Consider the following 23263-nt stretch of genomic DNA (forward strand, 5'->3'; position numbering starts at 1 on the left):
CCAATGAGTAACGGCGAGGTAGTCATCGATATCGCGAGGGCGTTCACCTTGCTGCGGGCGCGGAGCGTTGACGACGAAACCTCGCAGTCCCATCTCCCGGTATGGACATCGCCGGTAGACGTGACCCGCTTCTCCGCAGTGGTAGCAGAGCGGGCGGTGGTCAGGAGCGCGCCAAACGTCTGTCCTCCTCGGGTAGCTGCTCAGGGCGACGGGTTGGCGTGCTGGCGGCGGCGGCGGCGGTGGTGGAGGGAATTGCGGCGTTACAGAGCCCTGGTGCGTTCGCGGAGGAGGACCTTGACGGCGGCGTAGGTCATCGCTTCTGGCTGGGGTTGCAGTATTTGAGGCTGGACCTCCGGAACTCCAAGCGACCGCTGAACCTCATCTTTGACGATGTCAGTGATCGAGGCGACTTCAGGCTGCGACGACGGGAAGATCTTCTGAAGCTCCTCTCGTACGACTGCCCTGATAGCCTCGCGCAGGTCGTCGGAGGCCAGTGATTGAACTCCGGCATAGCTTGTAGAGTTGGTGAGGCGGTCGAATTGCCGGTTTCGCATCTCGAGTGTCTTCTCGATGCTGGTGGCCTCACGAAGAAACTCGTCGATGGTCATCGGTGGGCTTCGTACCATTCCGACAAAAAGTTCCCCCTTCACACCACGCATGAGTAGGCGGACTTTCTTCTCCTCGAGCATTTCAGGGTCGGCGGGGCGGAATAGACGGCTATTTCCTCCGTGAAGATCGCGGTTGCCTCATTAGGTAGCTGCACCCGGGTTTCTAATAGCGCTTGGGCTCGTTGTCGGCGTACGACGGTTGCGAATGTCTGCAGGAAGGCGCTTCGGAACAGGTCCCAGGTCTTTAAGGTGGCTTATCGGTTCTCGAACCACGTCCTGGCGGCGTCCTCCAATGCAAAATAGACATGTCGCAGTTTGTCGTCGCTTTCCCAGCCGTTAAAGGTAGCCACCCTCTCATACGTTTCTAGCCAGCTTTCCGGGTCCTCAAATGTGGAACCGCGGAATGTCGGTGGTTCCCTGGGCTGCTGAAGAATAATTTGGGCTGCTGCGGCTGCCATTAGGGATGTCTTCTTGGTCGTTTCTGGACGATCTTCTTCAAATGTCTTCTTGGTCGTATCTGGTAGAAGACCGTGTTCCGGGGGCAGCTGCTGTAGCCGGCGGCTTGCTCGGTGTTCTTGGACGACGTTGGTGTTGTCTTTGCGGTCCGGCCTTGGATTACGGCTTGTCGGGGGCGCCCGATACATGAGCGTAAAGCCCCTCCACCAGTTGTCACGTGGTGGTGACGTTGAAGAACACAGTAGCGATACTGTGAACGACAAAATAGCTTTTATTGGGCGAACCTGTGCCCACAAAACAAGCTACACATATAGCACAACGATAGCGGCGAACACTGTCGGCGATCGTCGAAAATCGGATCAGCGGGTCCAGCGCGTCGGCTTTTATACAGCAGTCATCGAATGTTTCAGCCTAATCGTTGGGACCTGCGTGCCTTCCACAAAGTTCTACACCATTCGCGTCACGCGATGAAATCACACAACACATGGTTCGGCGACAACAGACAGCGGATAGAAGCATCGATAACTTTCCAAAAACTTCGGATACTTGCAGGCGCGTCCCGCGCCGTGCGATAACATTTGTTAAGCGACGAAATGTGGTCGCCCGATAAAGATAAGTACACGTGTCAATATGCTGCCGAATTTTTATTTTCGGTCCGGATTGACGTAATATTGATGACGTGGGATAGGACGTAGTCACTGCAAACATTACGGCGAACAAGAAGCCTTTTAGACAGCTGAATGAAATATTCTCTGATCGAGTCAAGACTATTGTTAGAGGCAGTACTATTCCGGTTAATAGCAAGGAGTATGACGAGGCAAGTTTGCAGTTAGCGCCGCCAATTGCTTCTTCGCTGTGCTCCTGTTCCGATCGCCAATCCCATTCCAATTGGCCTATTGCTTTTTAGACGCGTAAAAACGTGGCAAGACGCAATATATCTTCACGCATTTCGCACAGTCCTAGCAGGAATACTGCATTTAGAACAATCGAGTGTCGAAATTCCTCTTCCTTCGATATAATACTTCCGTTCTGCATTGAGGCACGGCCTCATCACATGTAGTACACCACGTTGTCTAGTATATTCCACTGTGTACAGAGGAGATATTTATTACTACAGCCCGTCTTAAAAGCCCCTGCTGAGGTGACAGATCTCATGTCGATTAAGTACCGTTGCCTGCCTTCATTGTGACGGAGCTAAACAAGAGCACACCACTCATGCGGCACTATCGAGATGCCGCGGATGTGGAGGTGAATGAACTCGATGGATAACTGGTCACACATTAAAACTTAGAATTCGAAATATTTTGGAGGGCCTCAGTTGTCATACTTCGGTCGCCAGTCTTGCATATATACCTACCAGGGATACAATGGTATTTAATGTTGGATCTCTGTCTTCTTTGATGGCCTGCAAGCACCGGCAGCCCCCCCCCTCCCCCAGTCGAAGCAAATTTTGCAAGTGAACAACAGAGACGTAGGAGCACTCGTTTATAATCTGTTTGTACGACAAGCGCTCACAAGGGCTGTGATATTGGCATTCTAAATTTCTAATACCCTAAGCTATCAATGCCAAAATGACCACACGTGTATTAGTTAAACGGAAGTTTTTCTGGGATTCTGGTGAAGTTTCTGTCAGCAATCTTCACTGCCGAAACGTCCGCCGAAGCGTCATCACACCATATGAAAACATGTTAAAGAGAGATCAAAGAATGAAAAATGATTGATAGAGAGAGTTAGTCAATGATAACGTTATAATGGTGATCGGTAAAGGTTAATAATGACTACTAATGACTTGTAACGACTACTAATAACTACGAAATGACCAATATGTCTAACCACGGCTTGTAATAACCAAAATTGATTACAAATGACTAATAAATATTAATAATTATTGATTAATAATTATTGAAATTATTTGTAATGACTATTAATGACTACGAAATGACCAGTATGTCTAAGGACAACTTGTAACGACTCCAATTCATTAGAAATGACTAAAATGTTTAGTAACGACCATTAAAGACTACTAGTGACTGAAATGACTTGTAGGAACTAATGAGTATGATATGCGCAACATGCCTAACGACGGGTTATAATGAGCAGAATTGATTACAAACGACTAACGATGCTTAAAATTGAGCAGTAATGACTAAAAGAAAGAATAGAAAGAGAAGAGGCAAAGAGAAAGAGGCGAATGATAGGAGGAAAAAGATTAGGCTTTCGCTGTTCACTTCTTCAGAGAGATCTTAAGAGACGCTGTAATTTTTAGTGGATTATAAAAGTAGTTTTTTTTTTATATACTACCCCGGAACACTGTTGCGGGAGCAAAAGAAAAACTGAAGCGCCAGTGCAGGTTCCACATGTACGTCCACTCACAGTGTCCCACAGTCACCCACGTTCGTGCACACGACCAGTCAGAATCGTCGTCGCTGCCTTTCGGTCATGCGTACGTTAAGTGGAACTCACTCTCTTTCCCACGTCCGCTCACACCCTTCCATATGAACGCTTTTCCACAGGTATGTGAAGTGAGTGTCGAGCAAGTATGGGACAGGCCGCTCTAATTAGCGAGTATGTAGCACTATGCGCAACAGCAACCCTAAGCGTCCAGCCTTCAAAGTAGTTCTAAAATGTGCGCTTCCACTTGTGAACTTCACTTTGGGAAATTACATAATACCGATGCGGATGTAGCCACATCGACGCAGCGTGTGCTTGTTTAATGAGCATTCGCAATCGTCGCAAACATTACAGCAGCAATGATCGCATCAAACACGGTACCCTAGTATATGTATGAAAGCACTAATTACCTGTATAAACCAGGCCGCCTCGTTGTTAGCAAGCCCGTAAGGCACCAAACCTGCAGTGGCCGCCCTGTTGGCGACTTCCTGCACCGTCTTGATCTTTGGCACCTCCGACTTGACCAAGAGGCAAGCCCTCATCTGGCCAGCGAAGGCGTTCATTAAAACCACCACCGCAATCCACCACACACCAACCAAAATACGGATAGGGGTTTCCCTAGGAGTCTCCGGCGACGCTGAAATTTAGATACACGAGCGAAAAGTTATGGTTTCCGAACGTGCACACACGTGGTATGCTTGACAATATGCTATGTTATGCAGCCTTACTGGAAAAAATAATTACTTTGCTCCCGAAGCTGATTGAATGCGCGCTAACAGTTAAAGTAGATTAACGGCCGATAATATCAGTGACTGCTGTAATTAAGGAGTGAGTTACCTAACTTTAACTCTTTCAGTTCGGCAGGAAATGATTGAAATGGTACACTTAGACTCTGAGCATAATATGACAATATGCAGCAAAAGAAGAAAATAAATTGAATCAATATATAACGATAAAAGAATCAATATATTAAGATTTTTTCTCTAGAATTGGGAGCAAATCACAGCGTTAGAGCGGATTGGGGCTCTTGGAACATTTAATTCGCAACTCGAACAGTGTAAATTTTGCCTACGGAATGTCTGAAGAAGATTTTTATCCACGCAGGTCCTGTGATATGCCTTAACCAGCATCGTGATGCATGAGCGTGAGAAGAAAAATCGACAGAGAAGACTCACTAAACCTGCGCGCTTTGTGCGATAGAAGGCGTGAGGGAACGGGGCCATCTCTCGAGAGAGACGTCAAGGGGCCACACGTGCCGAGTGCAGGAGGCTTCTCAGCGCTGCAGGAGCAAGTGCCAAAGCGATAATTTTTTTGTTTGATAATTCGCACATTAATTTTTTTTTGAGTGTTCGTATAGCCGAGTAATCATTATGAAATATTTTTCATACAATTCAGATTCTAAGGCTTTTGCTTAGATATGAGCACCTAAGGAATAACTGTACTTTTTTCAACAAGTAGGGTCATTTTGTACTGCGGCTTGTTATCATTAAATGATGGTTAGTACAATGGGGAAACCACCCCTGCGTTGTTCAGAGTGCGAGCGCTCATACGCGTTGGAAGAAAAGCAGTTTGAGTTAGAACGCGGAGAGAACGGTGGAGCTATTATCGGTAGGATGCATGTGCGAAGGTCGCGGCTTGGCCGTCTAAAGCAGGAGAAGGATGAGCTAGTTAAGCGGGTTAGAAAGCTGGAAAGAGAACTCAAGAGCGAAAAGAAGCAGCAGAAGGAAGTAGAAGAAAAGATAACCAAGGTAGAAATGAAGTAAAGGGCCGCCATTCCGCAAAGCAATGGTGAACGCTTCGATTCGAGCACCGCGAAAGGTACTGACACCGAAGCGAAAATAGCCAAGCAAACTGAAACCACCTTGCCGGGAAGCAGTGGTGGAAACATCATGGCTGGCCACGAAGGGGCTGCCACTGAGGTGCCAGCCGTGGTAGAAGACAACAAAGCAAAGGCCGAAAATAAGACAGGATTGGGGCACATCGCTGCCTCGGGTGCAGCCCTCGACGGCGAGGAAAAGAAAAAAAAGCGTCGAATTGTAAATGTTGGGGATTCCAACATGCGTGAAAAATGGAACCGGCAATAACAGAAAGGGTAGGCGCATGCCGTCGAGTCCAGGTTATCGCACTTACAGGAAAACCAATTAGGAAGGTGATAACGAAAGCCAAGGAATGTAACTGGGAAAAAGTGGAGGAGAGTCACCTAGTGGAGATAATGAGTGGATTGATTGACTTACTGCAACGACAAGCAGCAGGAATCATGAATCAAATAGCCAACGGGGTCACCGACCTGCGGAATGGTTCAAAGGACGTACAAATCCCAGTGTGCACGGTGCCACAGGTTGAAAGGCAGGGGTATGGAGTTGAAAAGGCCGTACTTGCGGTAAACAGGGAAATCCGAACACTAGCTAAAGCAATAAATTTTACGGTCATTTACATCAACGCGAAAGTGCAATGAGAAGGCCGCGATGGCGCATTTTTGGGTGACGAAGAACATGTTAGAGAATGTGATGCCACACGGGTTGGACGTCGATCTTTAGTGCGGACTGGTGTTTTCAGATGGTCCCCAGGTAATCAGAAAGGAAGATTAAATTACTATCGCGACACACCAGTAACGGACACAGTTAGACCTAAAGGAGCTAGAAAATGGCTGGAAATTCGAACGCAGGTGAATGACGAAGCGATTAGCGCGTACGCCTTGAGGGAAACGCATCTACGAGATAGGGAGCGGCCACCAGTTACTGACAATTTTGTTTTGGAACGTTGCAACACAATGGCTTGGTAAATAAAAGGCGGAGGCGTAGGCATGCCAATTAGGTCAGATCTGAAGAGGCAATAAAAGGGACCTATCAGAAGCATGCATGGATTAGCGGCACATGGAAAGGCAAAAAAGGTAATGGCTGGGAGTAGCTTACCTAAGGATAGGTAGGGATAGCCTAGGTACAAATAAGAAATTGATTGATTGTATTAGAAGTGATAATAATGAGTTCAAGAAATCAGGCGAGCTCATATTTGTGGGAGATTTGAACGTGCACATAGAAGATTTAGACGGATATACTACGGATATACGAAGAAAAGCACCAGCGCGATGAGAGTGCAGTGGAGCGTGAGGTCATTATAGAGAGTGCGCACTTGCTGCAGGGCGTCCTCATCGGAACCAGCTCAAGCAGAAGCGAAGGAGCGGCGAATTCAGCAAGAACTCAAGCTCACTAGAATGTACATAGCCAGAGTGGACAGAGCACAGGCGGGAGAACCCAGTGAAACTGCACAAGCCATTCGTTCTCATATGACAAATCTGCGCGACATTCTGCCGCAGTCTGAGGACACCCGAGACCATTTCGATGCTTACCTCAAACTATTTGAGCCCCTCGTCACCAGACAAGGTCGAAAGAAATCACAGTGGGCGATAGCCCTGAGCATGTGGCTCATGGAGGTTTGAAGGTGTATTCCAGACCATGTTCGCAAGTCTATTTCCATCACGACCCGGTCAAAACAGCTTTGGTGCAGCGTTTACGTTTCGGAGCAGAGTTACCCCGAGCGTTTTTGCGCCGCGAAAGCTGCAGACAGCGAGACACCTTCGCCGCACATAGTTTTGCCTCAGGCTACTTCGATAAGTCGGTAGAACTATCGGAGGTGCCTAAAGCGTCCCAAGGCTTGAAGAGTTGGTCATAACAGAGGAGTTCTTAGGAAAGTACATTAAAAAATTGCGATCTTTATCAGTGAGAGCGATTGTCCTACTTTTCCTGCCGCTAACAAAGCAACTGATGTGTCATAGATGCCCAGAAAGAGAAAAAAATGTACTGCTTTAGGAAAGAATCATAAATGAATCATATTCTAAATACTAGACCTGGTCTAGACAATGGAGATGCAATTTTTATGTGTGTTTGGGTGGCGGAGTTGGCCACACGGCTCCAGCCTGTCAAGCCAATACATTTTCCCCCAATTCGGTCGACACACTAGTGAGGCAGTGCATTGCCTAGAAAAGGGGCCGCGGCTTGACCAGGCGTATAGTGTTCAGGTTAGCACCCATACAGTGTCCAAAGCAATGTTTTATCTAGAGAATATAAAAAATGTAGCTATTGGTGGGTCGACAAAACACAAAGTCAAGAAAAGCACTCCTCCGGTACATATCGTCAGCACGGTACGCAAGGAACATAGGGAAAGTAACACTCACAATAATAGGCTTGTGACAAGGGGCCGAGAGGCGTAGGCTTGAATGGATATGACGTTTTTGTGCTGCGGGATACAGGCAGCAATACCGTCGTAGTGCGCCAAGCCACGCCCCTCCCTTTTGTTTCTAGTCTTGCACCAATAAACTTGGAGCAGTAGCATTGGCCAGTGGAAGAACGAGCGTTCTACACGAAAGCGCATTGCCTCCTTGTCACCATGCGTTGCTGGACATATAATGGTGTCGAATGGACCATCCCTGCGGTGGGGTAGCGGGCGACAGCCGCCGCATTTAGATGGGGGCTAAATGCAAATGGGGCAGTTAACGTGCATTGGATTCACCTTAAAGATCCCCAGATGCTCAATATCGTGGGGTGGGCATTTGGCATCGTCATCAGGACCAGCTACTGCAGAACGTCGACAGCTCAAACCAGAGTGTGATGGATGATTTTATACCATATTTCAGGGGTCCTGAAAGAGAAATGGAGCCACTTCCAGCTGCGACCACTGCTGTAACGAACCTCCAACGGATTGACGCTACCGACAGGGGAACCGGCAACCTCCTGGCAGATATTAGCCAAAGCATAATTTGCATTGTACAATCTACATAAAAATTTTGTACTCATTAGGTACAGGGAGATGTTGTATCTGCTCGAAACTACGTACAGGTGTCGTTAGCGCGTAGTTTATGCGCATGCGAACTTTTCGCCTATCGCTGATCTGATAGCTCGTATTGGCGTTAAAAGAACGCTCGCACGGGCGCAAGCGTGCTCAGTGTATGACCTGGTTGCTGCCTTCCCTCGATGCCACACATCACATATCTGACTGCTAACAATTTCACCGAACGAGTTGAAGGCGAACATACTGTCCTCAAGTGCGTCATGGAAGCGTATCTTGATTGATAAAACAGCTGCATATGTCATTCAACTGTTTTGTTAAGCTGTTTTTTTTTCCGTAGTGAGAAAAGAAATGTTCCTAAGCTTTCTCCTCTAGGCTGATCAAAGTATACAATTGCGTACATCTGTGCAAAAGCCTGATATTTTTTTTGTCTCGAAGTTATGACCATCTCCTAAAAAGCCCATTTCTGAGCCTACATCAGGTCAACGGAAATGTTTGATAGCTGTGTGAGTGAATGAAAGTACATGCTATGAATAAAGACAGCTAAGGCATGAGAAGTCAGATAATGTCAGCGTACGACTCATAGTGGTCCTAATGCAGCACTCATGTCAACACAGTGATCAGTTTAGAAGAAACAGCTTTAAAATAAAAATTTTCACTTCACATTTACCTTAGGCGTCGAACCATCACTTCTCTTTCAACGTGTTCGCCTTGTTGAAAATGACTTGAATTTCTTTTTTCATAATTTAATATCAGCTTTTAGCAAATTTGACTCCATTCAACAGGGTGAATATCAAGTGTCAGTAATATTTCTGTATCATACTGCTTCTTATCGATAAATGGCAAGCGTGTACTAACCTTCGCAGAACATGTTTTCGAAAAACATTTGTAAGTAGTCGTTCCAAATACTCAAAAATCTTCCGTTCATTTCTCTGATACGACGCAAGGCGACCATGATGAGCGACGAGATAAATGAGAGTAAGAGCATGGAGAAAGCAAGATACATCCACACCTGAAATAGGAGCACATAAAGAGGTGTCATTGTAGGGCGTGCCGTAGCGTATACAGATAATAAAGACATCATGACGCAGAGTTAACCACGCAATACATGTGAATTACGTTTTGAGCCGTTCGGCTGCAAGTGCCTATACAACTCGAGCACCCACCATTGCACAACTCGTGGTACTCCCGACAATAGTTGTTTAACGCTTTGAGCCCACTCCCTGCCTATGCAGGAGCAACTTGTCCAAAAAAAAAAAGAATTGCGTTCCCGTTGTGCCTACTATGTCTTCTAAAGAGAGAACTATTGTGAGTTGAAGTTCTAAAAGCAATTGGAGCAATTGTAATATTTCACTTAACGCTGCTGTAACGATCGTAATCGCACATGCTTCAATTTATTTGAAATACATAATTAAGTACCGCAATTGGTGCCACACCTAACGCACCAACCATGTCGAAGCGCTGGTTTGCGCGAGAGAAATTTGTTGAAGGTGTTTTGTTCAGCCAGTTTAGGCACCGTTTAAGACCATCGGGAGCGCGCACGCGCGCGCGCACACACACACACACACACACACACACACACACACACACACACACACACACACACACACACACACACACACACACACACACACACACACACACACACACACACACACACACACACACACACACACACACACACACACACACACACACACACACACACACACACACACACACACACACACACACACACACACACACACACATTTAGAGATAGAGAGAAAGAAGGATGCCATTTTATGATCGGCCTGCCAATTCTAACAACGCCGTCACCCATCAAATCACGCAACATGAATATCTGCAAAAAGCTGAATGTCATTTATAAAGAGGCCGCCATTGTGTTGAATGTTTTCACCATCATTTAATCATTTGCAGAATGCGCTAGCTGTGACTGCCTGCATTGATCACGAATTAATACGTCTTCCTCGGTATCAAATATTGTATTAGTAGTGCGCGCATCTCAGAAAGCGTCTTCAAAACCATTCTTCATCAGTTGCTGAAGTCATTTCTGACACATTTGTACGGCAAGATACCTCCGCAACAGAGAATAATTGCCGCAATAATTGTAATTTTGCAATCAAAAGGCCAAGCGGTCCTGCTTACTGCTTTTTCTGACCATTCCCAGCATGCCTTTTTGTTTTAAAATGTTCTGAATTTGTCCACCTCCATCCTGGGGCCTCCATCGTGTTTTGTTTACGTAAAGGCCGATCGTCCATTATAAATTTAGTACACCATAACCAGCGTACGAAAGAATAAAAATAAATGTATGAAACTTTTAGAATGCCAGGTACAGTGCAAATATATTCATGGTTATTAAGATGAGTCAATGTTGCCTGTAAATATTTTTCGCCCCAGTGGTTTAACAAGGCTCCAAGCATTTGGGGCAGCTCGTGTTGAAGCCGTGCTTTCATGCGTAAAACGGAAGGGCTTTCTCTGTACAAGCGTGATGTCTAGAAACTTGAATGGCACTTCGATGACGAATCTAGCTGGCATGTAAGCACCAACGTACTTGTATGGTTAAGCGCATGTTATATCGCCTGCTTTTGTAACAATATTTGCGCATGCCCTGAGTACTGCAATCATCATCATTTGACTTAGTTGTGGGATGTCATCCAACCGTGAAATGTTATTTCTGAAGCGTTTCATGCCAGGCCTTGAAAGTATAAATTTCGCACCACTCAACACGAGATCTTTAGGTCGGTGTTTAGAACTTTGACACTCCACAATTACTGTGGAATTTCGAGTGACGCGATGTCGGGTTCAGGATCTGTGCTCTGCTAATCTCCTTCGAAGGCATTCGGCACAATTTGTAATATATATATATATATATATATATATATATATATATATATATATATATATATATATATATATATATATATATATATATATAGTCATAGTCATATGATAAGAAGCCAACAGACAATGACACCAAGGACAGCATAGGGAGAATTACTTGGGCTTAATAAATTAAAGCAAAAACGATCAATTAATGGAAATTAAAGTAGATGAAAAAACAACAACTGCTAGGACAACTATCTACTAGGACACATAAATACCCAAGAAAGTGGATCGGAAGACGGCACCACGGTATCTCGATTGGTAGACCATCGCACGCGAAATGCGAAGGTTGTGGGTTCGGTTCGCACCTGCGGCAAGTTGTTTTTTCATCCACTTTAATTTCCATGAGTTTATCGTTTTTTATTTCATTTATTAAGCACAAGTAATTTCCCCTATGTTGTCCTTGGTGTCAGTGTTTGTTGGCTTCTTATGATATGACTAATAAAAATCGTCGGGCCCCTAGGTTAACCCCCTTTCTTCTCGTTTATATATATATATACGCATTGCCAAGAAGGCCGAATAAAACATCTCGACAACGTTTCATCGTGCTAACCAGCACTTTGAAACGCTTGAGCCGTTAGGCGCTTCCTATAGCAACACTTAACTTATTAATCGTTAGCACGCGTATCATGTAGCTGACGATAATGGTTGAAGCTACGTGAACTGTTCATCGCCGCAATTGTTTGCGCGTCTCTCACCTTACTGTGTCTTTGATTTTACTGAGAATAGCACGTCGAGTCTATTACATAGATTTTAATGCTGCATATACGTTTCGCTTTGTCTGCAAGGTTCAGGATCGTGCTGAGGGACTCCTTCGTCACTGAAGTCAGCGGCGCCTATTTCCCCGTAATTTTATATTTTGCCTTGCTTCCTGATGAATGCTTCACGTACGCAGCACATTGACTCCCACAGCGTGTCACATCGTCATATGTTTTAGCTTAGCCGATGCAAGACGCATTATCTGACATTTAAAGCTCTCCTTGGCCCTGTTTTATGTGTTTTGTCATTTTTCGAACAATAGCGCAAAAATTTTGTTAACACAAGTTATTGTCCTTGAGCATTCTGAGCATAACATATGGATTGCATTTTTATTAACCTCATTTATGAATGCGGCAAATTTAGGCATTTGTTTATCGACCTATAGACTGCCAACTGTATGTAGCCTTTCTGCACAAGTCGCCGTCACTCCAAGTTAATTTTGAATGATGTCATCCACAATGTCTCTTCTGAGCTCGGTGTCATTTGAAACATCCGTTGGCGCCTAAAACCTGCGTTCATACGGCGACTACAATTCTCGAGCTCATATGCTGCACGCATTATATGCGAAAATTATAGTGATGGCTGGCTATATCTTTTTTTTTTGCTCCTTGAGAATCTTCTATGACTCTGACACCTTCGCTACTGTGGATTCGATTCCTGGTATCCTGTGATTCGTGAAGAATGTCTCTCTGAGTTTTGTTTTGAGTGTGTAAGATAATCTACAACAAGGATGCTGTGTCAGGTCCAAGAGTAGTCTCAATGTTACCACATAGAAAGAGCAAAATTAGATGGTATGGAAGGAATATGCAGCAAGCACACAAAGGGAAGGTTGGTGGTGCGTGGATGGTATTGTGCTTCAATCCTCAAGGAAGTTTCAACGTCCGACACTCATAGTCTAAGAGTTCAATCTGGAATACGATTCTTAGCGCAATAAGTCGTGATATGCTGCGCGCATTCAGATTCTGGCAGTTGTGATACTCACATCTGGGTCAAAAGTCAGCAAGTAGCCAATAATGTTGCTCTGCTTGGCAGCGCTGTGTCCTCCAAGTATGTACACAGAACCGCCGAACATGGTCCGAGTCGGCTCACCAGCCCTATCTCGCTGCAGACTCCGAGCCATGACCGGGAAGGTAAGGTCAATATCCTGGAGGTGAAACGCGTATGTAAAAATGATGCCTTTAAACGCGTACGTTAAGGAAAAACAACTACATACAATTTTTATTGAAAGGAGATTAGTGCAACATAAGCACATAAGTATGACTCTATTTTCACTCACGGATCTGTTTGAGTACTTCAAATGCCAACGATGCTCAAGTTTATATTCCACAACCTTTAGCTCATCTCGAGGGAGAAGTGCAAAGGATACCGAGGGGCTCGTGTTACGTAAATCATCATCCAAGACTGGTCATAATAATGGGAAAATCAGACATCCACCCGTTCGTAGCAATTGCTACAAAGGAAACTCATACGGGTTCCACGAAAGAAAAGCCTCGCAGTTGAAGGAAAAGTCATTCAGGTTCGGGACTGCGTAGCAGATGCTACGAACGGGTGGATGTCTGAGTTTGCGTTTTTTACTTCTCTCCAACTTGCGGGTTTCCCCCGAACAATTACGTCAGACTGGTCATAGTTCAAGCGTTGAATTCACACAGGAAACAGGAAACCGGACAGAGGCAAGCGTTAATCTGAAACGGATCTCAAATGTATCCAGTGCTTTCACAATGCTTTTATATGCTGGCCATTGTGGCTCCTTTTTTATGCCATTCATCTACACAATGCACCAACTATAAAGTGACTCACTTGATTTCAGGCATATCTTCATTCACTGACTATGTATCGGGAGAATCTAAAACAAATTGTCTAAGAATATGTTATGCTGTAACAGCGAATATTGATGGATTTCGGACTACACTCGTATTGGCTTACCAGCGCTTTAGAGCAGCGCCTCATTTTCGTAGGCTTCCTGAACCCGCGGAAGCAGTATTCAAGAAAATAATATGATATCAGCTCTCTTGCGCATGGTGATGCAACCCTGCCGCTTCGAAGAGTCTACTGTCAGGTCTGGCAAGCCGCTATTAGGAAAAAGAAAGGGTACTCTGAACGAACACATATTTGCCACTTAATACTTACCTTATCAGCTGCTTCGCTTAACACAATATAATTTCCAATTCAAATATTCCAACAGAAGCCATCTCGTGAGGTTTGTCGACGTTAATGCAATTAACATTGAAGAAAAGTACCAGCACAAAGCACTGTCACTGCCGGAAAAGTTAATGTATGAGGAGTCTATACAACCAGGCTTCCCGCGCTTTCTGAGCACACTGCGTCTTCTGTATACGCGGCCAACTTTTCTTGGCTATGAAGTGAAAGCGCCTGGGGCGGACCGTACGCGCATGTAGTGGTCCGTGATATAGTCCGGGCGAATTTTACAGCAGTTTCGGGTTATTTGTCTCGGGCTTTGCATATCTACTTTTATTTGGGGCCAATCCATGCAAAATCAATCGGCGTTTTCTTTTTTTGACCATCACAGATGTACTTGAAAGAATTTCCACTCGTTTCTCGAAGTTAAAATGTCCCCATCCCCGCTTATTTTTTTTTCTTCAGAGGCACATTGCATGATTCAGTCGTTTAAATGTTGTGTATGGCAAGACATTGTGGTGATGTGGTTCCCAAAAATACCCAATAATTCAAATATTTCTACACTTCCAGTGCTTTTAGCAACGGTAAAAACCAGTTAAATTGCAAAGTTCGATTTCTTTCTCTGGAGGCACGAAAATTTCGAAGGCGCACAATAAATGCAGAATGATAGCATGGTTAACGTAGTATAGCCTATAATATCCGAAGCTTTGAAGATTCAAGATATCGTCCGAAAACAAACTGTAAATTGGGAACTTTTTTGCATTAAGCTTCAACTTCAAGGTAAAAAAAAAAATTTGCTTTGGTGCCCGGCTTAAAATATTTCCGATAGATCATTAGATAGCTCCATACGTGGGCTATGCGCAAATGAGACGTTACAAAAGATATAATTTCTCAACGCGAAAAATTATTTTTTGAAATGTTCTTACCTTATTCACCAAGACAGCATAAATATATGAAGCCTTTCCATCTAATAAGGAAAGATTGTAAATAAATTCCGCCTTAGAAACTGCTCAACAAACTGTGACTGGCTTTCGCTTTATTAAAATGAAGACAAGGGACTTCATGTTTCGCAGCATTCACTCGTATTTTTTCTTTCCGTGAATGCAAAAGTGGACGTCAGCCAAGTTTGAACAGGGCACATGTGAATTTCATAGCCGAACATGCTCACCTAGGTTATCGAACAGCGCTTACGCGCAACAGGAGACGTCTTTATTCACGCTCAAAATATGTCTGTTGTACTTATGAAACGTGCTTTATGAAGACGTGCAATCGGCGATGGGTAGAGTGAAAACTAAATACACTATACTAATGGCCGACTTTAATGCCAACGTAGGCAAGAAGCAGGCTGGAGACAAGGCAGTGGGGGAATATGGCATAGACACTAGGAATAGCAGAGGAGAGTTATTAGTAGAGTTTGCGGAACAGAATAATATGAGGATAATGAATACCTTCTTCCGCAAGCGGGATAGCCAAAAGTGGACGTGGAGGAGCCCGAACGGCGAGACTAGAAATGAAATAGACTTCATACTCTGCGCTAACCCTGGCATCATACAAGATGTGGACGTGCTCGGCGAGGTGCGCTGCAGTGACCACAGGATGGCAAGAACTCGAATTAGCCTAGACCTGAGGAGGGAACGGAAGAAACTGGTATATAAGAAGCCGATTAATGAGTTAGCGGTAAGAGGGAAAAAAGAGGAATTCCAGATCAAGCTACAGAACAGGTATTCGGCTTTAACTCCGCAAGAGGACCTTAGTGTTGAAGCAATGAACGACAATCTTGTGTGCATCATTAAGGAGTGTGCAATGGAAGTCGGTGGTAACTCCGTTAGGCAGGATACCAGCAAACTATCGCAGGAGACGAAAGATCTGATCAAGAAACGCCAATGTATGAAAGCATCTAAACCTACAGCTAGAATAGAACTGGCAGAACTTTCGAAGTTAGTCAACAAGCGTAAGACAGCTGACATAAGGAAGTATAATATGGACAGATTTGAACATGCTCTCAGGAACGGAGGAAGCCTAAAAACAGTGAAGAAGAAACTAGGAATCGGCAAGAATCAGATGTATGCGTTAAGAGACAAAGCCGGCAATATCATTACTAATATGGATGAGATAGTTCAAGTGGCTGAGGATTTCTATAGAGATTTATAGAGTACCAGTGGCACCCTCGACGATAGTGGAAGAGAAATTAGTCCAGAGGAATTCGAAATGCCAAAGGTAACGCCGGAAGAAGTAAAGAAAGCCTTGGGAGATATGCAAAGGGGGAGGCAGCTGGGGAGGATCAGGTAACAACAGATTTGTTGAAGGATGGTGGACAGATTGTTCTAGAGAAACTGGCCACCTTGTATACGCAATGCCTTATGATCGTACCGGAACCTTTGAAGAACCCTAACATAATCCTAATCCATAAGAAAGGGGACGCCAAAGACTTGAAAAATTATAGACCGATCAGCTTACTGTCCGTTGCCTACAAACTATTTACTAAGGTAATCGCAAATAGAATCAGGAACACCTTAGACTTCTGTCAAGCAAAGGACCAGGCAGGATTCCGTAAAGGCTAGTCAACAATAGATCATATTCACACTATCAATCAGGTGATAGAGAAATGTGCGGAATATAACCAACGCTTATATATAGCTTTCATTGATTACGAGAAAGCGTTTGATTCAGTCGAAACCTCAGCAGTCATAGAGGCATTACGGAATCTGGGTGTAGACGAGCCGTATGTAAAAATACTGAAAGATATCTATAGCGGCTCCACAGCCATCGTAGTCCTCCATAAAGCAAGCAACAAAATCCCAATAAAGAAAGGCGTCAGGCAGGGAGATCCGATATCTCCAATACTATTCACAGCGTGTTTACAGGAGGTATTCAGAGACCTGGATTGGGAAGAATTGGGGATAAAAGGCAATGGAGAATACCTTAGTAACTTGCGATTCGCTGATGATATTGCCTTGCTTAGTAACTCAGGGGACCAATTGCAATGCATGCTCACTGACCTGGAGAGGCAAAGCAGAAGAGTGGGTCAAAAATTAATCTGCAGAAAACTAAAGTAATGCTTAACAGTTTTGGAAGAGAACCGCAATTTAAAATAGGCAGCGAGGCACTGGAAGTCGTAAGGGAATACATCTACTTAGGGCAGGTAGTGACGGCGGATCCGGATCATGAGACTGAAATAATCAGAAGAATAAGAATGGGCTGGGGTGCGTTTGGCAGGCATTCTCTAGATCATATAATAGTATATATAACAGATCATATAAAGTACATAAGAACTGTGTCTTACCAGTACTCACCTACGGCGCAGAAACCTGGAGGCTTACGAAAAGGGTTCTACTCAAATTGAGGACGACGCAACGAGCTATGGAAAGAAGAATGATAGTGTAACGTTAAGGGATAAGAAAAAAGCAGATTGGGTGAGGCAACAAACGCGAGTTAATGAAATCTTAGTTGAAATCAAGAAAAAGAAATGGGCATGGGCAGGACATGTAATGATGAGGGAAGATAACCGATGGTCATTAAGGGTTACGGACTGGATCACAAGGGAAGGGAAGCGTAGCAGGGGGCGGCAGAAAGTTAGGTGGGCGGATGAATTAAGAAGTTTGCAGGCATGGCATGGCCACAATTAGTACATGACCGGGGTTGTTGGGGAAGTATGGGAGAGGCCTTTGCCCTGCAGTGGGCGTAACCAGGCTGCTGATGATGATGATGACTTATGAAACTGTTCTCTACTTCCACCGTCTTATTACATTCTTTCGGTTCCACGGAACAGGGAACAGTGTCATGCTTGTTGCACATCGAACTGCATTGCATGTTGGAATGCAGGTTGGTGTGTCGCACTCTACTGCAAGGGAACATGTCTTTTTAAATGCTTTGCTTTAGCGATATCAGCTCTCGTTCTAGCTTTACTGGCTACTTAAGTGCAATTATTTTTTTCTGTAAACTGTTTGAAATGTACCTTTGAACTCTGCAGGACTCTCTTCACTGATTTAACACATCGTGACGTTCCATGCCTGATGGCTGTATGGTTCACCTGGCAGACACCAAGCCCAAACTGCGCAGCGTTAGGGCCTGCATCTCTTGACAATGAAATACAGACAATGGCAGCGCTTCTCTGCCATCTGCGTTGAAAACTAAGCCAGCTTTCTTGTTTGCATCCCAGCACGGCAAGCATGGGTGCACGTGAAAGAAAAGCCGATAGTGAAAAAAATATTCAAAAAATTATTTTTCACGTTTTAAAATAACTCCTTTTCGTAAGTTCTTACATGAACAACAGACGTGTAGCTGCCTACTGATATGGCACATATATTTTAGGCCGAACGCCAAAGCTACTTTTTTTTTACCTTGGGCACGACGCCTTTCTGATATCCTGTCTCGACTTCCACTTTCGGTTTCGAATCTTTACTTCAGGGCACCACTCGGCGCTAAACGCCGTAAGTGTAATTCCTGCGTTCCCCCTCGCTGGAATAAAGTCATTCTTTGTCTGGTCCCCGGCTCGAGCAGTCTGGCTCTTCCTTACGGCGATTCGCGCGTCAGGCCACCCGGTCGAAGCTACTACAAACTGTTGACGACGTAAACCGTTCTTCTGCTTACTACTTGCCTCTGCTGTTCTATTCCTGCTTCCAGCATGCAAGACGCTGCAACTACGTCTGCTTCTACGTCAACCTCAACTCATCCGCCTTGGCTCTCGGTGCCTAGTATGGTGTTCGCATCCCCCATGCCACCTTTCCTTGCCCTACCCGGTACTCCTGCACTGCCGTGGCTCACGTGGAAACGCTATTTTTGTACGTTTCTCCAGGCCACCGGGGGCGAGGCACTACGAGGCGAGAAAGAAAGCCGTTTTACTAAGTAACTTAGGCTTTGAGGGGCAGTGTCGCTACTACCACCTCGCGTCGCAAACGAACCTCACAACTACAACGTTCAAAGACATTCTTCGCATCTTCCACCAGCATTACGAAGAACGCACCAATCCCCTGGTGAATCGTATTATCTTCAGGAACAGAATGCGACAACGCGGGGAAATCTTTGCGGGCTTTTGTCGGTTGAAGCGTAGAACAAGTTCACAAAGAACTTCAAGTTTTCAACAACCCGTCTGACCATCGCGTCTTGACACAACGCCAAGATGGCGAAGATGGCGTCGCCAGCCATCATCTTCCTCGCTTGGGTGCGCAAAATGGCATTCCCCGCCACCCTTTCCCCTCGACCTGGTGGCTTCAAGATTGCGCTTAATGGCATGGCGGGAAGTCACAACCTGGGGAGGGTGGCCAACATGTTGCCCGACCGGAACGCCGCGAAGCCAGTCGAGACACAGCAGCCAATTGCAACCAATGTGGTTCACTTCACCACATCGCATTCGATCCAGGCTGTCTGGAAACGCACGTTACGTGCCGGGCGTGCGGGAAAGTGGGACACTACGCTTCAGTTTGCCGTTCGAGGGACCGAACGCATCGACAATCGTGTGCTCGAACGCAGCTTGTTTCTGCTGCCGCCGATATAGAATCAGCCACTGCAGTACCGTCTGTGCTTACAATTCAATCATTGAATTTCTGTCCGGCAGTAATTCACGCCGAACTCCTCATTGCGCATACTACACTCAAGTTGCTCGTGGATACAGGAGCTACGGTCTAGCTGATGAACAGGTCCCTGTACGAAGAACATTCCAAGGTTTTTCTCCGATCTGATTCGAGTCTACGGCTCAAGAATTATTCTCAGCAGGAAATCTTGCATTCAGCACATTTCTCCGTGCTCGTCAAGTACCGCAACAAGGCTAAGGTAGTGACATTTCACGTCACGAACCAAGGCACTTCTCTTCTGGGCTTAGACGCCATTCAAGCTTTGGGCATTTACATTCAAGGGTGTTCGCGCACATATCAACAAGTGTCGGGAGCTCCAGCTGAAACAACTGCGCAGCTTTCGTCTCTACCGCACAACGCTCTATCGGAGTTCGCCTAGCTGTTCTCAGGACATTTGGGACTTGTAAAGGGCTTCATCCACGAAGTACTTCTTCGAGCTTCAGTGCAACCTGTCTCAGCAAAACTGCGTCATCTGCCCTTCCTTCTCCGTGAACGAGTCTCCCCTGAACTGCAACGGCTGGAATCAGCTGGCATCATCGAACGAGTTTCAGCGTCCGAGTGGATTTCTCCGCTCATCGTGCTTCGGAAGAAAGCAATTCCATTCGACTTTGCGTCGCTCTTACAGAATCCAACAAGGCTATCGTCAACGATGCCTTTCCACTACCGAGGGCTGACGAACTGTTGCATCGACTCGCTGATGTTACTGTCTTCAGTAAGTTGCACTTACAGTCCGCTTATCATCAAGTTTCATTGTGGGAGAAAAGCCGCGACCTTACGACATTCATCACTCATGACGGTCTCTTTCGTCTTTAAGCGTGTTTGTTTCGGATTGGCATCTGCGCCTTCCGGTTTCCAACAGATCGTGTCATCCGTTTTAAGCCACTGTCCATCTACGTTGTTCAGTCTAGATTATGTTTTGATTTAGGGCCGCACACAAGCTGAGCATGATAAAAATCTGCGAAGTGCGCATTCGAGAATCTCAACTACTGGCATGGAGCTAAGCGTAAAGTGTGTAAGCAGTTTCCCAGAGCTCACTTTTCTTGGACATAGGTTCAGGGCAAACGGCATTTCCCCGCTGGAAAACAAAATGAAGTCAATTGTTGATGCACCGCCGCCAACTGACCAAGAAATCGCTGAATTCATTTCTTGGTCTCACACGATACTACGCTAAACTGATCCCGCAGTATGCTGGATTGGTAGAGCCTCTTAGGAAAGCTCTAAAACAAGGACAATCTTTTTTCTGGGATCAGGATACTGAACACAGCTTCCAGTCCTTTAAGGAAGTGATTGCACGCGAATTCGGCTCTTACGCCACGACCGTTAAGACGTACGTGGACCGTAGTCGCTCAACAAAATGCCCTCAATTTCGTCCAGGAGATCTTATCCGAATGCGTAACTCGAGAACGTCCGGTGCAAAATACTCAGGTCCATTTAATATTTACCGTAGTGTAGGTCGCAATACTATCAAGCTTCAAAATAGCAAACGTTGGAATGCGCCCAAACTTGTGAAATGCCCTGCACGACAGAATTTTCTTGACAACTCTACTGAAAGAAGTCATTCAAGGACTACCCATTTCTTGATGATGGTTTTCCACCTTTTCTTCCAGTTCCTTCTGCTATAGGGGATACCTTGCCTTTCTTGTAGCGTAGGCGTGCAGTGCGCACATCATCACTACGGTATTGACCATTATACGAATTCGTCTTTTTATGCCAAAATGCCTCTCGCATATTAGGTCCTGAAGTATCTTGCAATGTATATGCAAGATACTGCAGTACCTATATGCACAATCTTCAATCCATTACAGCCACAAAGCTGTCTCGTGTCAGGCTCAGTGCGAATGAGCCACCCATCAGTGTTGTCCAAGGGACACACGGATGTTCGTATTGTCTGTTTCTTGTACTCAGTGAACTCTTATCATGTATGGCGTGTTTGTGCAAGTGTCCACTTCATTATCCTCGAAAGACGGGTATTCCACAGAATTGCAGTGCAATTGTGTTCATGAACGTGTGTTCATTTTCAGTATCTTTCAATTGTACGCTTCTTTCATTCAAATTGGGAAGCCAAAGATGTCTGCTTAGAAAAGAAATTATGTGATAGGCTCATGTACTTAATTTTCTATTGTATAAAGATTTCATCACCAGCACTTGCCTTACAGTGCTCATATGTGATCTCTAGTCTGCTCATTTCGTGTTAAGTGCCATGGCATGTAGTGAGCAGTATTTCCACTGCTCTTATTTTTCCTTTTGGCCAACGCCAACTAAAATGGGTAAATGATAACATGTCCAAAACTTACACACGAAAAACTTCATTGTGTACTGCTTACAATTATATGTTCTTCTGTAACCCATGACTGGTTCTTTTGTTGAAAAGAGAGTGAGTGGCGCATTTTCCTCTCAAGGGAGAGGTGATGTAATATCCTATTTTGCTTTCGAATGGTTACGTCAGGGTGCCACTCAGGACCAAACGCTGTAAGTATACGTGCTGCAGTTCCCCTCGCTGGAATAAAGTCATTCATTGTTTGGTCCCCGACTCGAGCAGTCCGGGTCTTTTTTGCGCCGCTTCGCGCCCCGGCGTTAGGCCTCATGCCGTAGGTCCCGCGTTCCGCCGCCCCGTCGAAGATATTACCGCTTCTTGTAAAACAAAATCCCTGTTGGAGTTTTTTGAGACTACCTTCTGAACCTTCAATGCTTGAAATGTTTTTGAGCTATGCTTTGTCGACTGGGCTACCATTCGACGTTTAAATTGCAGCTGGTAGGTTTTCCTGCGTTCCTAGAAAACCAAATTCTAACTTTGCAGTTTTACGGCCTTATGCCGGTTCCAAAAGCACTAAAAGTGCACAGATATTTGAAGTATTGACTATTTTGACAGTCGCATCACTTCCTTGTCTTCTCATGGACGCCATGTGAGCGACTGGATAATACACTGTGCTTTTGAAAAACAAAAATTGTTGATTGTTGCATTCAGGCTCAGCAAGGCAAGAACAATTAACTTTTCCAAAAAAGTTCTAGTATTTTGGAAAAGAGAAACAAACAGGGGGAATGAGTTTTCGAATTCAACAAACATGTGGAAATTTTTTCCTCTGTATGTGTGACTGTCGAAATAACGCTGGTTGAATTGGTCTGGAGTGATCCTTTGAGGAAGGCAGCGATGATTAATCGCCGTGAATTGCTGAAGATAGTCGATGTTTGTACATTTCCAATATGTATGAAGTCTTTAGCAGCAAGGAACACGGTTTACGCAGGAACCCTGAAGCGGCCATAGGAACTTTTCGGTTGGAACTAGAACACACAACCGATGGTCGCTTCAATAGAGCCGTAGCAGCATAAGTCAGCTCGCTCACTCACTCGCTTGTAGATGACTACGTTTCTGATTCCCCGAAGCGTTCACCAGATTTCCCTGTAGACCTCGCAAAGATTTTCTTTTTGTGTACTTTCACAGTATTTTGTTGCCGCAGTTGACCAATCTCTCAGGGGAGGTGAAAGGCGGGGCAGCACGCGAAGTACTCACACCATGAGAAGGCACAGTTTTAACATTGACGGAAGAATAAATGTGCTGCACCCGTAAATGCCGTGAGATAGATACTATTATACAAAGCGCGCACTTAATGCGCCGTTTTGCTCATCACTTCCCTATATATGCTTCACCAAGTTCATTAGCTGTGGCAACACCAGAAA

General features: G+C 45.1%; 1 protein-coding gene across 1 annotated transcript in view; it reads right to left on the reverse strand.

Moving 5' to 3' along the window:
- Window positions 1-13017, reverse strand: part of LOC142588659 (uncharacterized) — a 33949-nt gene extending 20932 nt beyond the window's left edge. The window contains exons 1-3 of the mRNA XM_075700482.1: window positions 12865-13017; window positions 9096-9249; window positions 3866-4092 (exon numbers count right to left, since the gene is read on the reverse strand). Coding sequence (XP_075556597.1) covers window positions 3866-4092; window positions 9096-9249; window positions 12865-13002 — 519 coding nt within the window. The 5' untranslated portion in view covers window positions 13003-13017. The remainder of the gene's footprint in view (window positions 1-3865; window positions 4093-9095; window positions 9250-12864) is intronic.
- Window positions 13018-23263: the final 10246 nt, after the last annotated feature.

This window comes from Dermacentor variabilis, chromosome 7 (assembly GCF_050947875.1).
Source record: "Dermacentor variabilis isolate Ectoservices chromosome 7, ASM5094787v1, whole genome shotgun sequence".
Lineage (NCBI taxonomy): Eukaryota > Metazoa > Arthropoda > Arachnida > Ixodida > Ixodidae > Dermacentor > Dermacentor variabilis.